This window comes from Heptranchias perlo, chromosome 10 (genome assembly GCF_035084215.1).
Source record: "Heptranchias perlo isolate sHepPer1 chromosome 10, sHepPer1.hap1, whole genome shotgun sequence".
Lineage (NCBI taxonomy): Eukaryota > Metazoa > Chordata > Chondrichthyes > Hexanchiformes > Hexanchidae > Heptranchias > Heptranchias perlo.
Window position 1 is genome coordinate 51,077,715 of NC_090334.1, and position 20,506 is coordinate 51,098,220.

The following is a 20,506-nucleotide window of genomic DNA, read 5'->3' on the forward strand; positions in this document are numbered from 1 at the left end:
TCTCTGTTTTTTTTCCCTGTTTGTTTTTTTGTTGAATGTGTATTCGGGGGTTCTGCAGATGACACCTCTCTGTCTGAACACGGTGATTGCCTTGGCAACGGGCAGTTGCAGGGGCAGTCTGTAAACACCATGTATTATTCAATATGTATAAATGCGTAGGCTTCAAGGAGATCCTGAACATTTACCTGAGGAAGGAGAAAATCTCCGAAAGCTTGTGAATTTAAAATAAAATTGCTGGACTATAACTTGGTGTTGTAAAATTGTTTACAATTATAGGAACCTGTAATAGTCACCTCTGCCTGATGGCTGAGTTCAAGTGCAACTCCTGAGAGTAGATAAATTTATACATACACTATGTGATACACCAAACCAATTTAAGGGTAGAGTAGAGATCATGCATGTGACCAAGCCTGTTACTGACTTTGGGGATGTGCTTAAGGATGGGTGCAAGAAGTGGGAAATTTCCATTGCTTAGCATTGATCCATCATATTAGTAAGCACAAAAATTGAACTTGTTACAGTTTTGAGGTTTGAGCGATTGGACCTACGTCTATTCTTTGTCCCCTTACTCTGGTGAGTTTTGAATATCTTCTGTGTCCATGTAGGGAGCTTTCAAATGGAGGCCATGTTACTTGCGGATGGCTTAGTATCTGATAGTTGAGCCTCCTGTGAAATCTGATTACACCTCTGGACTTGACCTCTGAGAACTCCTCTGTCTGAGAGGCAAATATTGTGGTCTTCCATCACATTCACAAGCATCCCTGCACACCACACTTAAATAACGACTGCTACAAACTAACATAAGACTGCCACAACACAAGAAGAATTTCTGGACATCGGCCTGTGCGCACCATTGTTCATCCATAAATAAAAACTATTGTGCAGAATTGGAAAGATAATGTGTACTTTTTTAGAATTAATTCCATGACTCTGACAAGTCAGTGTCCCTGTAGTGTTTTTCAAATCTTGCTAATGACTGTGGGCTGGTAATCTTATGACTTGCAATATAACTTATGCAGCTAATAATTTCATGTGTGAGGAATGCAATTAATTACCAAGTAAACAAAACATGCCTTCATTAAAAAAAGTTATTGGACATTTCTGAGTTGAAACAACTGGCTGCAACCCAAGTTTCATATTTTCAGCTCATAGTAACTGTCCTGATTAGCCTCCCTTAGGTATGTACTGCATGCTTATGGAAATCCTCCAATTTTACACTTACTTTGACTAAATGTAAAGAAGTAAATTATTTTCTTAACTGCTAGTGTTAAAAAAATTTTTCAGTTTCTGTACATCTAACCCTTGGAGTTTGTTTTATAGTTTTGATTAAATTTTGCAGCTGGCTGTGGTGCTATTAGAAAACTCGAGCAGAATATCTCCACGCCTGGGAAAAATGAATTTTTGAGCATTTTGCAAAGAGTATACACTACCATTCTTAAATTTAGTAGTTCGGGAGCTGAATTTTTTGTTAGCTTTACAAAATCAGATGAATGTGACTTTTGCAATTGGCAAGCGTAACATATTGCAAATGTATTTAAAGATGGAAGCTGTGTTAAATTTTTTAAAAATGACTCATCAAAATGGGCCGCATTGTTAAACCAAATAGGGGAATTCCCACTCGTAATGAGTTCCGTGATGTTGGGGCTGTATACACTGCGTGCGGCGTATTTCTTTTTGGAGTCTAGTTATATAGCTATATTCTACGGAGATGGAACAGCAGGATAAATATTCTGCATCTGGTGCGCGAGTTGCAAAATTGCACACCCCCAGCTCAGTGATTTCCCAGAAACGATTTTTTTACCCCACTGAGAGAATTTGCCTTGAGTAAAATAAATGGAATTTCAGCACAAATGTATACCAGATTAGGGTGAACTCGATATACCCTTGCTGTCAGTAGTAAACTCCGTCTTGTTTTATTAGGGCCATCTTATCAGTGCTAAAGTCGTAAGTATGCCTGGTGATTCTCGTATCACAAGTACTCAATGACGTCTACATATGCAGAGAAACTGATTACCATTCGAGCCCAGTGCAGACACAAGCTATTTTCTCTTGGAACTCCATTCCAGTTCACTACAACTTTTTTTTGTTCTGCTGTTTGTTTTCCCCTCCATTTTATTTTCTTTTAAATTAGATTATTAATGCAAAGCACATGACCCGTTTTGTTGCAATGGTGCTGCAGAGCTTAATTAAGTCGAGAGAGAATTCTTGGCTGTGTAAGAAAATTGGACAAAAACTTAATATCACGAATAAAGGGAACTTCAACCATGGCAAGGTGAAGTATAAGTGATGCGTTATTCTTTGAACTAATGTAACTTTTGTAGAACGTTTATTAGATAAATGCTTAGTTTGACGTTGCTTTCAAGACACCTGCAAACATCAAGTTAATGTTTCTAAGTCCCCAAATAAACATGAACTGCTGTTTGTTGTGTGCTTTGGCAAAGCAGGATTTTGAACAGTGTGTGGTCCTGTTATTGTTTCAGTGTTCCGATGAATCCAGCGTTTTGTGCAGTCTTTGAAGTGTGCAGTGCATTTTAATTGAGTCGGTAGAATATGGTTTAGTTTTCACCTAATTAGTATGCAGTCTTAAAAGTTCTTGTACAACGTGCAGCAGTTTTGTTCCCTCACAGAAAATTATTGAAATTACTTGCGTTACCTAGTGTTTTGTCAAAGCCACATATAAGTACTATTTGCTTCTGGTAATCAGCACAGCAAGTCACAACGTTTCTGTTCTGGAAACGTTACACTGTTACAGTTCACACATGAATAGTGATTACCTTATGATCCCTTTCATTTATGAGTTACAAGAGTCATTGGGGTAAATTTTTCAACTTGCCACCTGGGTGTAAAACTGGTGTTGGGATTTGGCTGCCCATTATAGAAACAGTCCGATTTTCATTTTCATTTTCATTTTCATTTCCATTGATTTCAAGTTAGCCCACCTTTTTTAATATTTGTTATAAACGCATCAACCATTTAATCTACTTTTAATAAAATATAGGAGAAAATGATTCAATATTAAAGAATATAAGATGAAATGCTAAATAATATCAAATTAATTCAAACTGTCATTTTTAGTTTCAGCAAATTCCATATTATGGTGTACCAAACAGACTTACTGATACCAATATCCAAAGTTATTGGGGTGAGAGGCTATTTTGATGTTTTTAATAAATAAATACATTTTGAGAATCACTGCTCTAATCCATTGCAACAGCCCAGCCTCCTCCTGTGATTTTTAAAAAAAAATCAAACAATAACATAATTGTGTATGTATGATGAGAACTAAAGAATTTGCTCGTATGAGTTAGTGCTATGATTAGCAATCTACATAACACACTAAAGAAGAATCCACAGCTGGTGCTTTGTTTAGTGGCTCTGCAGATGTACTGGGAAATTTGGTAGACATCATTGTGTTAAATCTGGCACAACAGTTTCCCTTTGTGGGTTCAGCTGGGATTGAATGTTTACTGATGTATCACTGAGATAGCCAAACTGCAGGTTGTGCACTCAAAACAAAAACATTCCTGGGACAAGTGCATTCCTATTGTATTAAAGCATTAAATCGGATGCTACTATGCACTATATGATTTTAAAAACAATACATCTTTACTGTATATTTGCTGTGTTTCTGGACTACATTCAGTTGAGGTTTTTAACTTAAAATATAAGAAGTGAGCACAACCCTTCAGATGAGAATGTTGTGGTGTCATAAAGTAATCATATTTTGGCCTTAAAAATGGGTTTAAATTTACTTTTTAAAAAATTGGTGTTAAATTATTACACTTTATATGTACAGATTTCATTTTTCTAAGTTTGGTAACTGTACTTTCTATTCACACAATACACTATTTACATTTATTTGACCTGTTCTGACTTTTAAAATTTGATGGCAGTATGGCATTCACCTGAAACCTATTTACTGAAAATTATCAGGATAAAAATAGATTATACTATATATCTAATGTTTAATATTTCCTCTTTTTTTGCAGATGATACTGACTGTGTACTTGAGTAACAATGAGCAGGGTTTAACAGAAGTCCCCATAACCCCAGAAACAACATGTCGAGATGTTGTTGAATTCTGCAAGGAACCTGGTGAGATTGGTTGTCACTTGGCTGAGGTGTGGCGAGGAAATGGTAGGTGTTGCACTCATTTACCATTATTGGGTGCACAGCATTGTCCACAATGTATAACCAAATGTTTGGTTGTCTGTGCACATCAAGCAAAAACCATCAGTCCATACGTACTTACCCCCATCCTTTGACTGATTTCATGCCCATACACTAACCATCCCTCTTCCCCACCTGAGAGGCAAAAAACAGGTCTGTAACCAGTTCATGAGTTCACTGTTTAAAAATTTCTCTCACCCCACATGGGTAATTGGCAATTTCCAGGAGGACCCAGATCCACACCTTTTGTTTCTAGAATAATTTGCTTTAGCCTTCCATGTGTCATCTAATTTTCCAGAATACATCTTGCTAGAAGGAATCCATCTCCATTACCTCCTCCGGATTCCTGTTCTACAGGTTAATCACCCTCTGGGAAAAGTAAAATTTCCCCCTTGGCTTAGTCGCCCCAAAATATGCATGCCTTTCCCATTAGATATCTAACCTAGCCAAATTCTAATAAAAATGTGAACATTAACACGGCATTAATATTCTGCCTCTGACCTTTTTAGTAACTTGCATATCTCACTTACAGTCTACTAAAAACAACCAGGGCAGATCATTACTACACCAATCTTTTTCTCCAGTATTCTTAAATCTAGTGACTCTTAAAATAGCGCAAGGGAATTCAAATCAACACTGCAATGACCAAGGAGCACATAGTAAAGAAGTGGTGGGCTAAATGTAATTACTTCACACTGTTGTTAACATGAGGAATAGACTACAGTGAATATTTACCTAATTTTTTCAAAAAGAAAACGATAGATCCTGGATTTAAGGGGGAATAGAGATACATAAATTGAGTTCGCAGGGTGGAGGATGATAAAATGACCTGAGTCAGTTCTGTATATGAATCTAGATAGATAGAATGGGATTTTCTCATTCTTATGCATCACATACATGTTCTTGTATAGTTTCACAACCATGTGTTTGAGTGAAGTTGCCCCATTCATATACAGTTGATGGCTGTATTGTTTAAAAAATAATTTTCCAAATTTCTCCCCCCATCAGCTGAAGGTGTTACCTCATGCTGGAATATGATCCTATGGATGCCAGCAGCTCTCTGGTACTTATCTAAGTGGTTCCTTTTTATCTGACTGTGGGATTACAGATAAACTTATCATGTTATTGCCTAGTGTCTACAAACACTCGCTTTCTAGCAGAGGTCACTGAATACCAATTAGTTTCAGGACTTCTGGATGATTTATTCTTCAGCTATACTCTAGCTCAGGGATGATGAAGACGATTTCATTGCCCTAGTTGAGATCTGATACCTTGGCACAGACCATGGGTTGAAACTGGAACCTTCCTGGTCTGTATGCCTCAGTCCTATACTGTGGGTGAATTTACTCACAAAAGCATCAGCAGAAACCTGTAGAATATACACATTAGGCAATTTGCCTGTAGAGATGTGTTTTTTTAATGTAAAAATGCTAGTAAGCAGAGACATTTGGCAATAAGAAAGAAAGTAGCACATGTTGAACAGGTGGAGTAAACAAAGGAGGTCCCTTTGGTACAAGGTAATTTAGATTGTAAATATACCATCAATTTATATTGGTATTTACCCAAATTGGAAGCAGCTTTAGATCTATGGGTGAGTTTGGTCTGATGATTTTGATAGTTTAGAGTAGCAAATTGAAGTTAGTTTTTGGGATGAATCTGACCTTAGTTTCCTAATATGCATTGGATACTGTAATCATGCCAGGAATACAAATGATAGCTGTTTATGCAGTCCACTACTTCCTTTCGATAATAGCAATATATGTTTTTTTAATAATGCTGACATGTAGACGAGATAAGCAGGGTTTTCCGAGAGACTGTCCTAAATATTTATATTCCCAGACTGTCTGACCCATCCATACAGGTAACCTTGACTAATCTGGGTTCACCTGGTACCAATTACTAATGGATACAGCTGCCAGTTACAAGGGTCCTTTGTTACTCATCTGTGAGAATCTTTTGTCTTCTCAGAATTCCAATACTAACCCTTTCCTAGAAAATTCGGCATTGTAATTTAAGAGACTACTTTCATAAGCCATTTTTCCTACAGAATATAACATTCTTCCTCTTTTTGCATCTCGTACTTCTGGAACAGAAACAACATTTTGAATGCTAAAGTATACTTCTGAATGTTTATTCAAAATGTGACTTCATAAAAATGGAAATGACATATAAATTATGTGCAGTCTTATAGACTACACAGTATAAGAAATTATTACAGTAACAAGGGTTCAAATTTCACATGAATTCATCCTACTTGCAAATACTATGCAAAAATTGCATGTGCAACATTGAGATTATTTTGTAGTTCATGAAACCCATCTGATGTACCAGACAACCTATTCTAAATGGCCTGCTTCTTTTGGGACAAAGAAGGAACACTTCAGAATCCAATGAAGATACACCAACTTTTATCTAAACCCCTTAGAATCTGGAATAGTTCAACAAAGTCTGCAAAAGCTAACTTTTCTTGAGTGTATACATTCTCAGCTTCCTTAATCTCTCCTCCTAACTCGGATGCCAAATTCCCAGTATCTGTTTAGTTGCTGTCTGAATCCTATCCAAACAGCAGGTTTGATGGTCAGAAATGCAAACAATATTCCAGGTGAAGTTGAACCAGTGCTCTATGCAAGCTCACTATTAACCTTTGGAACTTCCATTCTATCCCTAAGACTATACAGCCTAAAATCTTGCTTTTTACCACTAATGCTTCCCTGAGCTATTGACTGCCCTCCTATATTGTATAATAATGTGTATGATTCATTTTATATTCTGTCTACTGATTCCCTTTTCCCAATGTATTCATCCGCATTAAACAACATTTGCAACATTGTCGGCCAAATCCCCTGATCCATCTAGATTTCTGTCCATTTATCCACTCGATTTGCATACTCTTTTCCCTTCCACCAACTAATCAAGTTTTATATCACAAGCAAAGTCTGCCCAAAGACTTGAGAACTTTTATTCTGTCTCTGTCTCTTTTTTTGATCTTTCTCATTTGCTTGCATGTGGTCTCTTTTTCGTACACTTTCTCTTTAGAACATAAGAAATAGGAGCAGGAGCAGGAGTAGGCCAATCGGCCCCTTGAGCCTGCTCTGCCATTCAATAAGATCACGGCTGATCTGATCCTAACCTTAAATCTAAATTCATGTCCAATTTCCTGCCCGCTCCCCATAACCCCTAATTCCCTTTACTTCTAGGAAACTGTCTATTTCTGTTTTAAATTTATTTAATGCTCTTGTGCACTTTCTCGATCATTTGCTCTCTTTCTCCTACATTCCTCCAGAAGAAAAATAATGATGGCAGTTCCATGACACCATATATCTTCAGCTTCTAGGTCACCATTTACTTATTTATCCTTTTGCCCATCTCTGTATATACACTGTGACCTGAAATGCTTGTAACCTGACTGGCAGTGAATTTTAAGGTACCACTGATGTTTATATCTGGTTCATTGTGTCATCAGAACCACTTGATTTGAATTGCTGCCTTGTAACTTACTACCAGCCATCTGTGGCCATATCCCAGGGGAACTTTAAAGAATGTGTTCTGTACAAGGCCATAATCCAAAAAGATTTTTATGGTACAATATTTTATTTACTTTTGAATACTTTGACACAAATAAGTGTTGTGATGTTCTATAGGGGGTAACATTTTGTGTCTTTGACAGAGCGTGCCATTCCTTCTGACCACATGATTTATGAACATCTGCAGAAGTGGGGGCCTCGTAGGGAAGAAGTGAAATTCTTTCTCCGTCATGAAGATTCGCCCAATGAGAGTAGTGAACAAAGTAAGTAAAACACTGACCCATAAAAACTGTGATGAGCTGTGAATATAATGTGCACTGAGGGAGCTGAACCATTTTAATTTTCACAAAGTTTTTCATTGGGGATTAATGTGCAGTTTCAAAGTACTGTGTGAATCAGGTGATTTGAGAATTTTTTTGATTTTCAAACACTCATACAGCACAGGAAAAGGCGATTTGGCCCATAATACCTATACTGGCACTTTGAAAGAGCTATCCGTTTAGTCCCAATCCCTTGCTCTTTCCCCATAGCCCTGCTAATTTTTCCTTTTCAAGTATATATCCAATTCCCTTATGAAAGTTATTATTAAACCTGATTCCACTACTCTTTTAGACAGTGCATTCCAGATGAAAAGGCCGAATCATCAGGGCTACTGGTTTATGGTGACATAACAAGTCAAACTTTCTTTTGCATGGTATTTTTGAGGGATCACATTTATTTTGACATTTTGGGGGTGAAACTGGTCTTCAGCGGTTGTGTGAAAAGGCAGCCTGTCCGATTTTTTTTTTTTCTTTTCCAGTGAAGTCGATGGAAAAGAAAATCGGGTGGAATATAAAACGGGCTAAAGATTATGGAGTAACATCCTATTGCCTCATCAAAGACTAGACTCACAGATACTTAGGGCTGAGGAAGGCCATTTGGCCCTTCTTCATCCATCCAGAAAGACTCTATAGTCCTGCAATTGCCACGTCTAATTGTTGCTTAAATGTTTCCAGGCTTTTCGCCCCTATTATTCTTAGTTGGAAGTCCTTTGCAAGTGTTCATTACTTTGTGTAAAGAAGAACTTTCTGATTTCAGTTCTAAATTTATCTTTTACTAGTTTGAACCCGTGATGCTGCACCCTATGCTCTCAGTTTAATTTAAAAGAAAGAACTTTCATTTATATAGCGCCTTTCTCTATTCACTGCTCTTCCAATAATGCCATGGGAACTTCAATATAAATCTGAGTAACTGGACCAGAAAAACCTTTTCTCAGTTTGATATCACATATGAAGGACAGTACATTTGGCAATGTAGCAGTCTCTCAGTTCTGCACTATAGTGTCAGCTCAGTATGGGGCTCAAACCCACAACCCTCTGAATCAGGCAAGCAAGTAAAGGTACAGACTGAGAGTCATGATGGGAGGACAGCCCTTCTTTGGCTGTGATTAGTACATTAAAGTAATAAACGGTAACACTTGGCAATATAATATACCCCGTGTGGTGAATCTGATGCTATGTCAGTACTTGGGAGACTTTATATCGTTTACGCAGACAACAATAGTCTCTGATACTAAACGGCTAAAATCAAACAGCTTAACCACTACAGACTATTGTTTGAGTTTGCAACGGTATTTTTGTCTCTGTTTGGTTTTCCTTCATTCTAAAAGTAGGCATGTTTAATAAAAACTTTGGTTTGCCTTTGCAGGTGGACGTCAGTCTCAAGATCAACTAAGTAGATGGAATGGAATAAACCTGTCTACAGACAAGCGTTTTGAAAATGGGGTAATTAGTTTCTTGCCCTCGCTTGTCTTATTTATAATTTCCTTGAATGCATCTGTGCTGCTCAACTAGGTGTTCACCTTTCTTTCTACTCCCTGTTCAAGTCCCTCCAATTTGTGTTCATCCCACCCACAACACTGAGACTGCTCCATTCAAAGTCAAGAATGTGCTGATAGAATGCACCCGCAGCTTATTGTTCTTCCACGTCTCCTTGACCACTCTGCTGTTCACCACTGAAATGTGCTCCACATGCCCCCCTTCATTTCCCAGAACTAGATCCAGCACTACTTCCTTCCTCGTTGAGCTGAAAACACAATGATCAAGAAAGTTCTCTTGTACTCATTTCAGGAATTCCTCCGCCTTTTTGTCCTTTTATACTATTACTGTCCCGGTCTATATTGGGACAATTGAAGTCCCCCATTATCATTACTCTATAGTTCTTATATATTTCTGTAATTTGCTTGCAAATTTGCTCCTCTATCGCCTTCCCACTGTTTGGTGGCCTATTGTATACACCCAGTAGGGTAATATCTCCTCTATTCCTTAATTCTAACTAAATAGATTCTGAATTTGACCCCTCAACTACATCATCCCTTTCAAGTTCTATAATTGTTTCTTGGATCAGTACGGGCACCCCCCCCCCCCCCCCCCACCCCTCACCTCACCTCTTTCCTTCCCTATCTTTCCTGAAAACCTTGTAGCCAGGATATTAAGTTCCCAATCCTCCCCTTCATTGAGCCAGGTCTCTGTTATTGCCACTATATCATAGTCCCATGTGGCGAGTTGCGTCTGCAGCGCACCGACCTTATTTACCACGATACGTGCATTTACATACATGCACTCCAAACTCATCTTAGACTGCCTTGCATTTCTCTCCTGTCTGATCCCTCCTATTTCTGAACTATTCTTCACTGTCATGCCATTTGGCTCTCCCAGACTTCTGTGCATCTTGTTTCTCCTCTCTAATGTTTCCTCCTGGTGCCCATCCCTCTGCCAAATTAGATTAAACCCTCCCCCACAGCACTAGTTAACCTCCCCGCAAGGACATTGGTCCCAGCTCTGTTGAGATGCAACCCATCCATCTTGAACAAATCCCTCCTGCCCCAGAACTGGTCCCAATGCCCCAGGAATCTGAAGTCCTCCCTCCTGCACCGTTTCTCCAGCCAAGCATTAATCTGTATTATCCTACTATTCCTATACTCACTAGCATGTGGCACTGGGAGTAATCCAGAGATTTATACCTTTTTGAGGTCTTGCTTTTTAACTTCCTCCCTAGCTCCTGAAACTCTGACTACAGGACCTCAACCCTTTTCATTCCTATATCGTTGGTTCCCACATGGACCACGACTTCTGGCTGTTCCCCTTTCCCCCTTTGCACCTTCTCAGTGATATCCTTTATCCTGGCACCAGGGAGGCAACACACCATGTGGGACTTATGTCGGTGGTTGCAGAAATGTTTGTCTGACTGCTTGACTATTGAATCGCCTATAACCACTGCATTTCTACACTTCGCTGAGCCCCACGGTGCTGCAGATTTTCTCTGGACTGCACTCCTTCGAGGTGTTGTCACTCTCACTGGTATTCAGTACAGAAAACCAGCTAGTGAGTGACACACCGGGAGGATTTCTGCCTCTTCCTATCCTGCCGGATGGCTACCCACATACTGTCCTGAGCTCTCTGGGCTGACCACCTCCTAGAACGTACGATCCAGGAAATTCTCAACCTCCCGTATGCCCTGCAGCAATTCCAGCTGCTCCTCAAGTTCAAACTCTGAGCTCGAACAATCGAAGGCGCTTCCTGAAGTGTCCTGGAGTTCCCACATGGCGCAGGAATTGCTGGCAATGGGTTTTAGTTATCCCTCCATTCTATTTTGAGTCTATTTATATTTTGTATATGTGCCTCTTATGTTATTTATATGTTTTATCTTAGTACCCCTTTAACTCCTATTTATTATTTCTTTCTTTCTTTACCCTTTTTTAAGATTATCATTGATTGAGAAATAACAACCAACTGCAATTAATATTAGAGTGTATACTGAATTGACTTACCTTAGCTTTCACGGATTCCTCCGCTACGTTGACTGTGACTTCACTTTCGCTAATTTTCTAAGCTTGTTTTCCCTGCTCTCCCTATGCACTGCTCCTGCTGCCGCATTATGGTTTAAGTACTTGGGGCCACTCCCGTGGTTCTCTGCACTCTCCCAACTCTTAAAGGGTTAAATTATGAGGACAAGACCATGGCACATTTTCAAAAAACAGCAGAGTTTTCCCAGTGTCCTAGCCAACATTTATCTCACTACTGTTTGTAGTTTGCACACAGCAAGATCCCACAAACATTTCCTACAAAACAGTAGTGACTATGCCATAATTCATTGGCTGTAAAGCACTTTGGGATGTCTTGAGGACATGAAAGATGCTATATAAATGCAAGTCATTTTTATATTTCAATAAGAGACACAACCTACAGTAAAATTTCCATGACGTTCATGTCAGAGTCTATCCTAAGGCACTGTTGTCCAACCTGTGGCCCTGGGGCCACGTGTAATCCAAAGTCCTGGCGCTCAGTCCTATTTGTGCTGATATTTAATTGCTGGTTTCTGTTGTTGGAATTTTTGAGGCCTGATGGTTTAGAAAGGGTTGTATTTATCACTGTTGTATCAGTGATGGATAAATTCTAAATTAAAACACAGATCTGTTAGTATCAGCGACTTGAAATATTTAGAAACTAATTAAAAACACTGATTTTAAATTCCATACTTGGCTCCTGACACTCCACACACTAATGCGACACATGACAAAAAACAGCTTGGATTGCAGATCTTAAGGAATGGATGGAAAGGACACTGACACAGGATTGTGTGAGCTGTTAAACCTAATGCTCATCTTAATAGTAAATGCTTTTTACTTATTAATTAATTATCTGGCCAATGCAAGACAGTGATTACTGTGTGCACTGTCAGCATGTCTTCGACAACGCTGACTTGCATGCTTGTTTTGAATGTGTTTCTAAAGGTTTCAACCATGACTTTTTGTCACTATTCCTTATTCTAGTTATACTGGTTTAATCCATGTTGTACTTCAAGCAGTTCAATAAAAGTTTGTTCCATTATACCTGAGTCTCTTGCAAATGGTTTTCATGTATAATAGTCAGCCCCCACTTTTGGAATCTTATGAAGGAGATAACATAGAAACATAGAAAATAGGAGCAGGAGTAGGCCATTTGAGCCTGCTCTGCCATTCAATATGATCATGGCTGATCCTCTATCTCAATACCATATTCCTGCTCTCTCCCCATGCCCCTTGATGCCTTTTGTGTCTAGAAATCTATCTAACTCCTTAAATATATTCAGTGACTTGGCCTCCACTGCCTTCTGTGGTAGAGAATTCCACAGGTTCACCACCCTCTGAGTGAAGAAATTTCTCCTCATCTCGGGGTAAATGTCCTACCCCGTATCCTGAGACTGTGACCCCTCATTCTGGACCCCCCAGCCAGGGGAAACATCCTCCCTGCACCCAGTCTGTCTAGCCCTGTCAGAATTTTATACGTTTCAATGAGATACGATGAGATGGTCCTAAGCAGGGTCTGGATATCTCCACTATAGAAAGAGGAAGAACATAAGTGGATGAATACTGTAGAATATCCTGTCTATCTTCTTAGAGGCATACATGGCAGGGGAGAACCTAAAAGGAGGAAAATATTTTTGGGAAAATGCGGGGGTGGGAAATGAAAGCAATACTGAAGTTACTGGCTTTTTTATTTTCTGTGCAAAAATCTTACACTTTTACTTTAAGCACTTTGGTTCATCTCTTTCCTCTCTACGACTTAAAGAAAGTATTTGGTGATGAAATGCATTTGGCATAAGTAAAATATCTCTTTTAAAAAGTTTAAAAACAGTAATGTAAAATTGATGAAGTCTGACAGTTTGGTTCATATTGCCATGATTAGGTATTTGACTGTAGGCAAAATTTGCCGAGGGTGTTTTGTTTTCATACTGGTACGAGATTGGGGAATAAAAAAACATGGTCCATTTCGTTTATATAGGATGGGTAGAAAAGTATTCTTATGGCAACTGCGGCATTGATTTGTAATTCACATCTAGATACAGCCTAAAGCACTACTTCTTGCACACCACCTTTTCAATGTCAACGGTGTTTATACCTGTTGACATGACTGGAGTCCAAAAGTAAGAGTACCTGAGAGGGATTACAGCACCATCATGGAGTGGAAATGCATTGAAGTCGTGCATGAGTTTATAATGGAAAGACATTGCAGTTGGATTTAGGTGTACTCGCAGAGAATCAAGTGGCAAAATGCCATGCAGGTAGAAGATCGCTGTTAAATCAGTTGAGATGGAAACAATGGTTTAGCTTTTAAACTGCTAGAATAATTTTAAATGCAGCAGATAAAATTTAAGCAATGTAAAACATGGGGGAAAATCATTTCTCTGAACTGTGCTCTCCCTTTTTTAAAAAATATCAATATTAGTAGTTATCTCATTCAAATTTTAATGATTTAATTATTCATTAGTTATTCAGTTCTTTGTCAAAACATTTAGATTCAATTTTGATGCAAGGTGTTTAGAAAAACTGCAATGGAAGTATTTAATATTTAACAAAGTACAGATTTATTGGCCATTTTAAAAAGAAAAATGCCAGTACTACAAATGCAAGTATGTGACAGGATTTTGAATTGTATTGTATTCTGTCACTATCTTCTTTATGGTTTGGTGTTGGACAGTGCTCTGAAGAAGTATGAGTATACAGCGAACACAAGGCTTGTTAGTTTGTGCACTTAGACCCAAAATGAAATTAGAATCGTTCTTTTCTGCCACAATAGAATATATCTAATAAATTATCCTATTTTTGGAATTTGAGATTGTGCACAGGGTAAATCTGTTCTTTCCAGTAATCCTCGAACATTGCAAGAACCTCGTGAAATTTGAAATTTAAGACTACTTAAAAGTTAATTGCAGCTGTAATGTAATTTGGGGAAAATATAGACTCTGTTCATTTTCAGAGCTATGTACAATAGATGGAAAATTGTTCTCCTGTTTTATGTGCTGTACAGACCTATCCATAATCAGTGAAGCCAATACTTGAACAACAGCAAAGTTGACTGTCTACCTTTGTGCCTGTCAGTTTTTGAGCCATAGAATATTTATGAAATGAAAAGTCTGAATTATGTAGGACATGCCTGAGTTAATTTGAGAGTTTACATCTGTTTGAGAATTTGTTGTCCATGCTTTTAGTTTGAGAATAATGTTCCTCTTTAAAGTGGGATGCATGCACTAAAATGGTGGAATGGATTGAAAATATTCCTGAACTGATTGTGTGCTTTTGTTACTTATAAGAAGAATGCAGGGAGTGACAATGATTTAGCAGTTAAATGCATTGTTGGTGTGGTACTGAACTGTAGAAGACCAGGATGATCCATGTTCGATCCTTTGCCTGTGCAAAGTTGACTGAGTTAATAGTGTGACTAGAATAGGCCTTCGAGCCCCCAGACTAGAGAGGGGAAAGATCAGGATTCCCTCTCTTGATTGCTATCCACCGACCCAAAGACAGAATCTGAGTTGGCTGTGATGTTATATTCCACATGAGGGACTCACTGGACACCGGGGAAGTACCAATAGATTGGAAGCAGGCCTATAGTCAAAAAAGGGTGACAAATTTTAAACTGGCAACTATAGACCCATTAGTCGCACTTCAATCCAGTGTAATATATTGTAATCGATAATTGGGTATAAACTTGAAGATTATCTTTACAAAAATAATCTAGTAAACAGCAGCCAACATGGATATATAAAGGAAAGGTCTTGCCTGACCTATCTTGACTTTTAAGGAAGTGACGTCCCACGTTCACTGCGATACGCCTTATATGTTATACCTAGACTTCCAGAAGACATTTAACAAAGGTCCACACAAAAGGCTCAAAACTATGGGTCTTCAGGGCAATTCTTGGATACGGATAAGAAATTGCTACAGGGTAGAAAATAATGGGTGCTTGTTCGAGGAATTACACCAGGGTGGAATTGGAACTACTATTTCTAATTTACATCAATGCCTTGAACTCGGGAGTTGATCCAATTTGCAAATGATACTGAACTATGAGAGCCAATGGAATCTGAGGAGGCAGCTTAAAAATTGCACAATGAGATGGGCAAAATGTACAAGTGGGCCAAACAGTACTGCACATTGGAAAGAAAAATGGGCAGCACATGTTTTCCATGAATGGTATTGCAATAACTAGAGGAAGTTGAATGAGACCTAGGAGGCTTAGTAGACTCAATACTCAACATGTGGAACCATTGTAGAGTAGGAACCAACAAAGCCAATAGAACATTGAAACTATTTGGCCAAAATCATATAATACAAATCAGAGGAAGTCGTGATCAAACTGTATAGTGCCCTGATCAGACCATGTCTTTTTTATTCATTCTTGGAATGTGTGCTTCGCTCGCAAGGCCAGCATTTAATTGCCCTTGAGAAGGTGGTGGTGAGCCGCCTTCATGAACCGCTGCAGTCCGTGAGGTGAAGGTTCTCCTACTGTGCTGTTAGGTAGGGAGTTCCAGGATTTTAACCCAGCAACGATGAAGGAACGGCAATACATTGCCAAGTCAGGGTGGTGTGTAACTTGGAGGGGAACGTGCAGGTGGTGGTGTTCCCATGCTCCTGCTGCCCTTGTTCTTCTAGGTGGTAGAAGTCACGGGTTTGGGGGTGCTGTCAAAGAAGCCTTAGTGGGTTGCTGCAATGCATCCTGTAGATGGTACACAATGCAGCCACAGTGCACAGGTGGTGAAGGGAGTGAATGTTTAAGGTGGTGGATGGAGTGCCAATCAAGCGGGCTGCTTTATCTTGGATGGTGTCGAGCTTCTTGAGTGTTGTTGGAGCTGCACTCATCCAGGCAAGTGCAGAGTATTCCATCACACTCCTGACTTGTGCCTTGTAGATGGTGGAAAGGCTTTGGGGAGTCGGAAAGTGAGTCACTTGCCGCAGAGTACCCAGCCTCTGACCTGCTCTTGTAATTACAGTATTTATGTGGCTGGTACAGTTTAGTTTCTGGCAGTGTCCAGTTCTAGTCACCGAGACGCAAGGTAGATGTTGAAGTTTTGGAGGCACGACAGGTAAGAGCTGCAAGACTGGTCCGTAATGTTAGAATTGTGAGTTGTGAGGAAAGGCTGGAGAGATTTGGGTTTTTCAGCTTTGGAAGGAGGCATCTAAAAGGCGATCTTGTAGAGGTATACACGATAGCAAATGGCATAGAAAAGGTAAATCCAGACAAGTACTTTAAATTGCAAGAGTGGAATAAGGGGCTACATGTTTAAATTAATGAAAGGCAAATTTGGACTGATATTGAGAAATTCTTATTTACACTGAGTGTTCAATACTTGAAATGGACTCCTGCTGGGGTGGTGGAGGTGAAAACCCTGGAATAATTTAAGAAACAATTAGATGGAGCAAAAGGGAGAATATTGAATCTTCCTAGATGGATGGATGAAGATGGGCCAAATGGCCATCTTCATCCATTGTTATCTTGTGATGAAGAACGATTATTTGCATAGAAACCTGAAGGCTGTTGGCATCTGTGGAGTTTGATCCCAGCATGTGTTGCCATCTTTAGGAAGGAAGGGAAAAAAGGAGGACGAAACTTAAAGTAGAATATGGAACTGGCTTCAATGCTTGATCACTTCCCCTTTCCCTGTCCTGTTTCCAGAAGTATATGGGGATTATAGGTTATACTATGGCTTATGAAAAATACATTGTCAATTTTCATGGTTTAAACAATTCACTAGATTGCTATTTGTTTTTCTGTGTCAAACACTGGAACACTTTTGAAAGTCAGCAAGTTCAGAACTATCTGTATGTTATATGTTCATACTTCCAGCTCAGTAACTTAAGAATGCTTCACTGAATTTAATCCCACATTTATATGTGCTCTCATTAGCTGGGATCTGTTTCATTTAGATAATTTTTAAGCCACTCTTGTACAAATCAGGATAAACAAGTAACATTTTTTTAAAAACTATTATAATACAAAAAGGAACTGCCACACTTGCCATTCACAATATGTTCCAGTGACATCATAACTTTTTTTTCCTTTTTGGAATGATTCCCAGAAACACCTTATTCAAAATGTATTTTATGGAGTGCAGAATATTTGTGAACAGTGCTCATATTTTGTTATCTGTCCATCAATGTTCACACAAAAAGAGCACAGTCAAGTGAGTTTTCTAGGTCAGCAAAACCCAACAGAACCATAGACATTGTGATTTAGTGGAACACAATTCAGCACAAATGAATGCTGCTAGTTAAATGCCATGTTTATGCAGACGGAATTACATAATTGGGAAGCATTTCAGAATTTCGATGCAAAGTCCTGCTGGGCCTTGCACAGAATAGAAGCAAACTGGGTATGTTGATTCACAAAGTTTTTATGATGTGTGCTAGGTAATTAACCACATATATTGTGTAGGAACGGAACATGAAACTGCTATTAACTGTGAATTTCATTTTCTGTAACTTTCAGACTACTTGTTCCCAGTTGTTTACCTTCTTGCCTCTTTGGATGGTAAAGGCTATGAATTTCACAGAACTGCCTATCTGTGGCACTCTTTTTACAGTGCGGGAGTTGTATAAATGAAAAACTTGGCTTCTGTTTGCCACTATAAATGACAGAACCATACTTGAATAAAGGCCACCTTTTAGCTGTTTTCCAAACCCGATGGTGCTAGAAGTGATTTTTGGCTTGGCTCCCTCACCATTACAAATTCACAGATTTTTTTAAAAATGACTTAACAACCTGACTACTATCCAACCACTTTAAGCACCCTAGTTCCTGATTGTACTGCAATCAATAGTTTTGAGAGACCCATAGCATAGCAGTTCAATAATATGAAAAGGATGCTTTAAAAGCCTCTGCTATCCTTTAACTTACAAGTTGATGTGTTAGGATCTTCTGCCGTTCTCCTAAACATTATTTGTTCTTTGTGTGTGGGTGACACTGGCAAGGCACTATTTATTGCCCCATCCCTAGTTGCCCTGATGAGCACTGCATCAATCACATATAGGCCAATTGGGTTTTTACCACAATCCAGTCTCCTTCAAGGTTCCAGTCCACAAATTACCAGATTTATTTGAATTTGTGACCTCCTGGGTTGCTAGTCCAGTACCATAACCACTAGGCTGCCACGCCCATAGTGTCATTGGAAAGTCTAAACACTTTCACATATGGGATTTATATATTGCCTTATATCATCAAGGATGCAGGCAGGTTAACAGCGGGGAACAAGAAATCTGCAGTTATAGAAAATGAAATTCACAGATAACAGTAGTATGTAGCCAATACAAACACTTTCACATTTCATTCCTACACAATTTAATTACCTAATTAAACGATGTAGGAATGGAATGTGAAAGTGTTTGTATTGGCTGCATATTGCTATTAAATTAAACACTCAGCAGAAAAACACTTCAATTATTTTTAATAACCCAGCTGAGAACTGGCAAAATGCTATCATAGGCAGTAATAGCGTTTGTATGTCTCTGGGAGTTCAGTCCAATTACAAGACATCCCAGTGAAGTACCAATTTAGTGTTTGCCTATCACAACAGTCACACTCCAGAAGTAATTCACTTTGTGAAGCTTTTTGAGACATTTTGATGATGTGATAAGGCGATATATAAATCCTGTGTGTTAAATAGTGTTTAGATTTTCCTATGACACTGTGCATGGTAGCCTAGTGGTTATGGTACGGGACGAGCAACCCTGTGGTCATGAATTCAAATCGTGACAGTTAAGAAATTGAATTCAATAATTCTGGTAATTTGTAGACTGGCACCAGAAAAAATAACCACAACAGCTACTGGATTGTTGTACAAATCTAACTGGCTTACATGTGGTTGACCCTTAATGCCATCAGGGAACTAAGATGGCCAATAAATACTGCCCTGCCAGTGTCACCCACATACAAAGAACAAATAATGTTTAGGAGAACAGCATAAGATCCTAACACAACAACTTATAACTTAAAGGTAAATGACACCTTGAGTGGCTGGCTAATCCGATACTATAAATTTTATTGCTGTTTTCTTCCAGTGGCTATGAGGGAAGGTTTATACAAGGTAGCAATATGGAAATCACTAATGCCCTGTATGGGCCAGCTAGGAGCTCATCCTGCCTGTGACCAGAATTCAATGGCTGATTTGATGGACAGCAACAGAGCAGTCATTTTTTTTACCATAGGCAACGCTTTGTCTCCAGGGAGAAAAATCCCTCATGAGATGGTGTTCCCTACCTCCAGAAGTAACACAGTCATATAGAGGTGATAAAAAGCACAAAGAAAGGATTTGTTGAAGTGAATTTTGCATCCAGTTTCAAATTGAGTTAGCTGGAACAACTCTGAAAATGATTTAACTCCTTCCAAACTGAAGCCTGGTAAAATTGCTACGTGTCATTCAGCTGTGTGGGCTGCATGAATTCACACGCAATGCTGTTTGTTTTGTGATTGGAACAAAATTTACACGGTTTGGTTGGAAGCAGGCCTTTGGTGGACTCGAGTATAATGATTCTTAAATCACAGCTGCTTCAATTACAAATGTAGGTATTTCAACATGTTCTTCAATTAGTTGTTTGTTGTCAGAGCAATTTTAACAAGCTTATACCGTGGTTCACTTTATTATAGTTTTATTTCTACAGCTTCTTCACTTAGGTGTGCCATTGTTACTCATTAACTGTAATGGTTATTCATTGGAAGTTTACAAACTTAAACTGATTTTGTGATTCACTCGTCCTAAAAAAATAAAAATAACTGCATGTTTTCAGATAGGTTTGAATCTGTCATTCTTGCCTATAATAAATGTCTGTTTCAAACATTCCAAAATGCTGACAGCCCTGTTCACAAAGTGTAACATTTTGAACTTTACCAAAATATTAGTAGAAAATAAAACTCTCATTTATTTGCTTGTATTTGTGAGATTGGCATAATTGTGGAAATCTTTGTGATTTATCACATTGGCTCAGTTGGTAGCACTTTTGCCATTGAATCACAAAGTTA

General features: G+C 38.7%; 1 protein-coding gene across 6 annotated transcripts in view; it reads left to right on the plus strand.

Moving 5' to 3' along the window:
• The window catches only part of ppp1r13bb (protein phosphatase 1, regulatory subunit 13Bb), a 96,918-nt gene that overhangs the window by 19,438 nt on the left and 56,974 nt on the right, over positions 1 to 20,506 (plus strand). For 2 of the 6 annotated variants that reach the window (XM_067991723.1, XM_067991724.1), the window contains exons 1-4: positions 2,104 to 2,272; positions 3,990 to 4,137; positions 7,838 to 7,957; positions 9,381 to 9,457. In XM_067991723.1, coding sequence (XP_067847824.1) covers positions 2,150 to 2,272; positions 3,990 to 4,137; positions 7,838 to 7,957; positions 9,381 to 9,457 — 468 coding nt within the window. In that variant the 5' untranslated portion in view covers positions 2,104 to 2,149. Of the gene's footprint in view, positions 1 to 2,102; positions 2,273 to 3,989; positions 4,138 to 7,837; positions 7,958 to 9,380; positions 9,458 to 20,506 lie in introns of those variants that run through there. The other 4 variants (XM_067991727.1, XM_067991728.1, XM_067991725.1 and 1 more) reach the window with 3 other exon arrangements.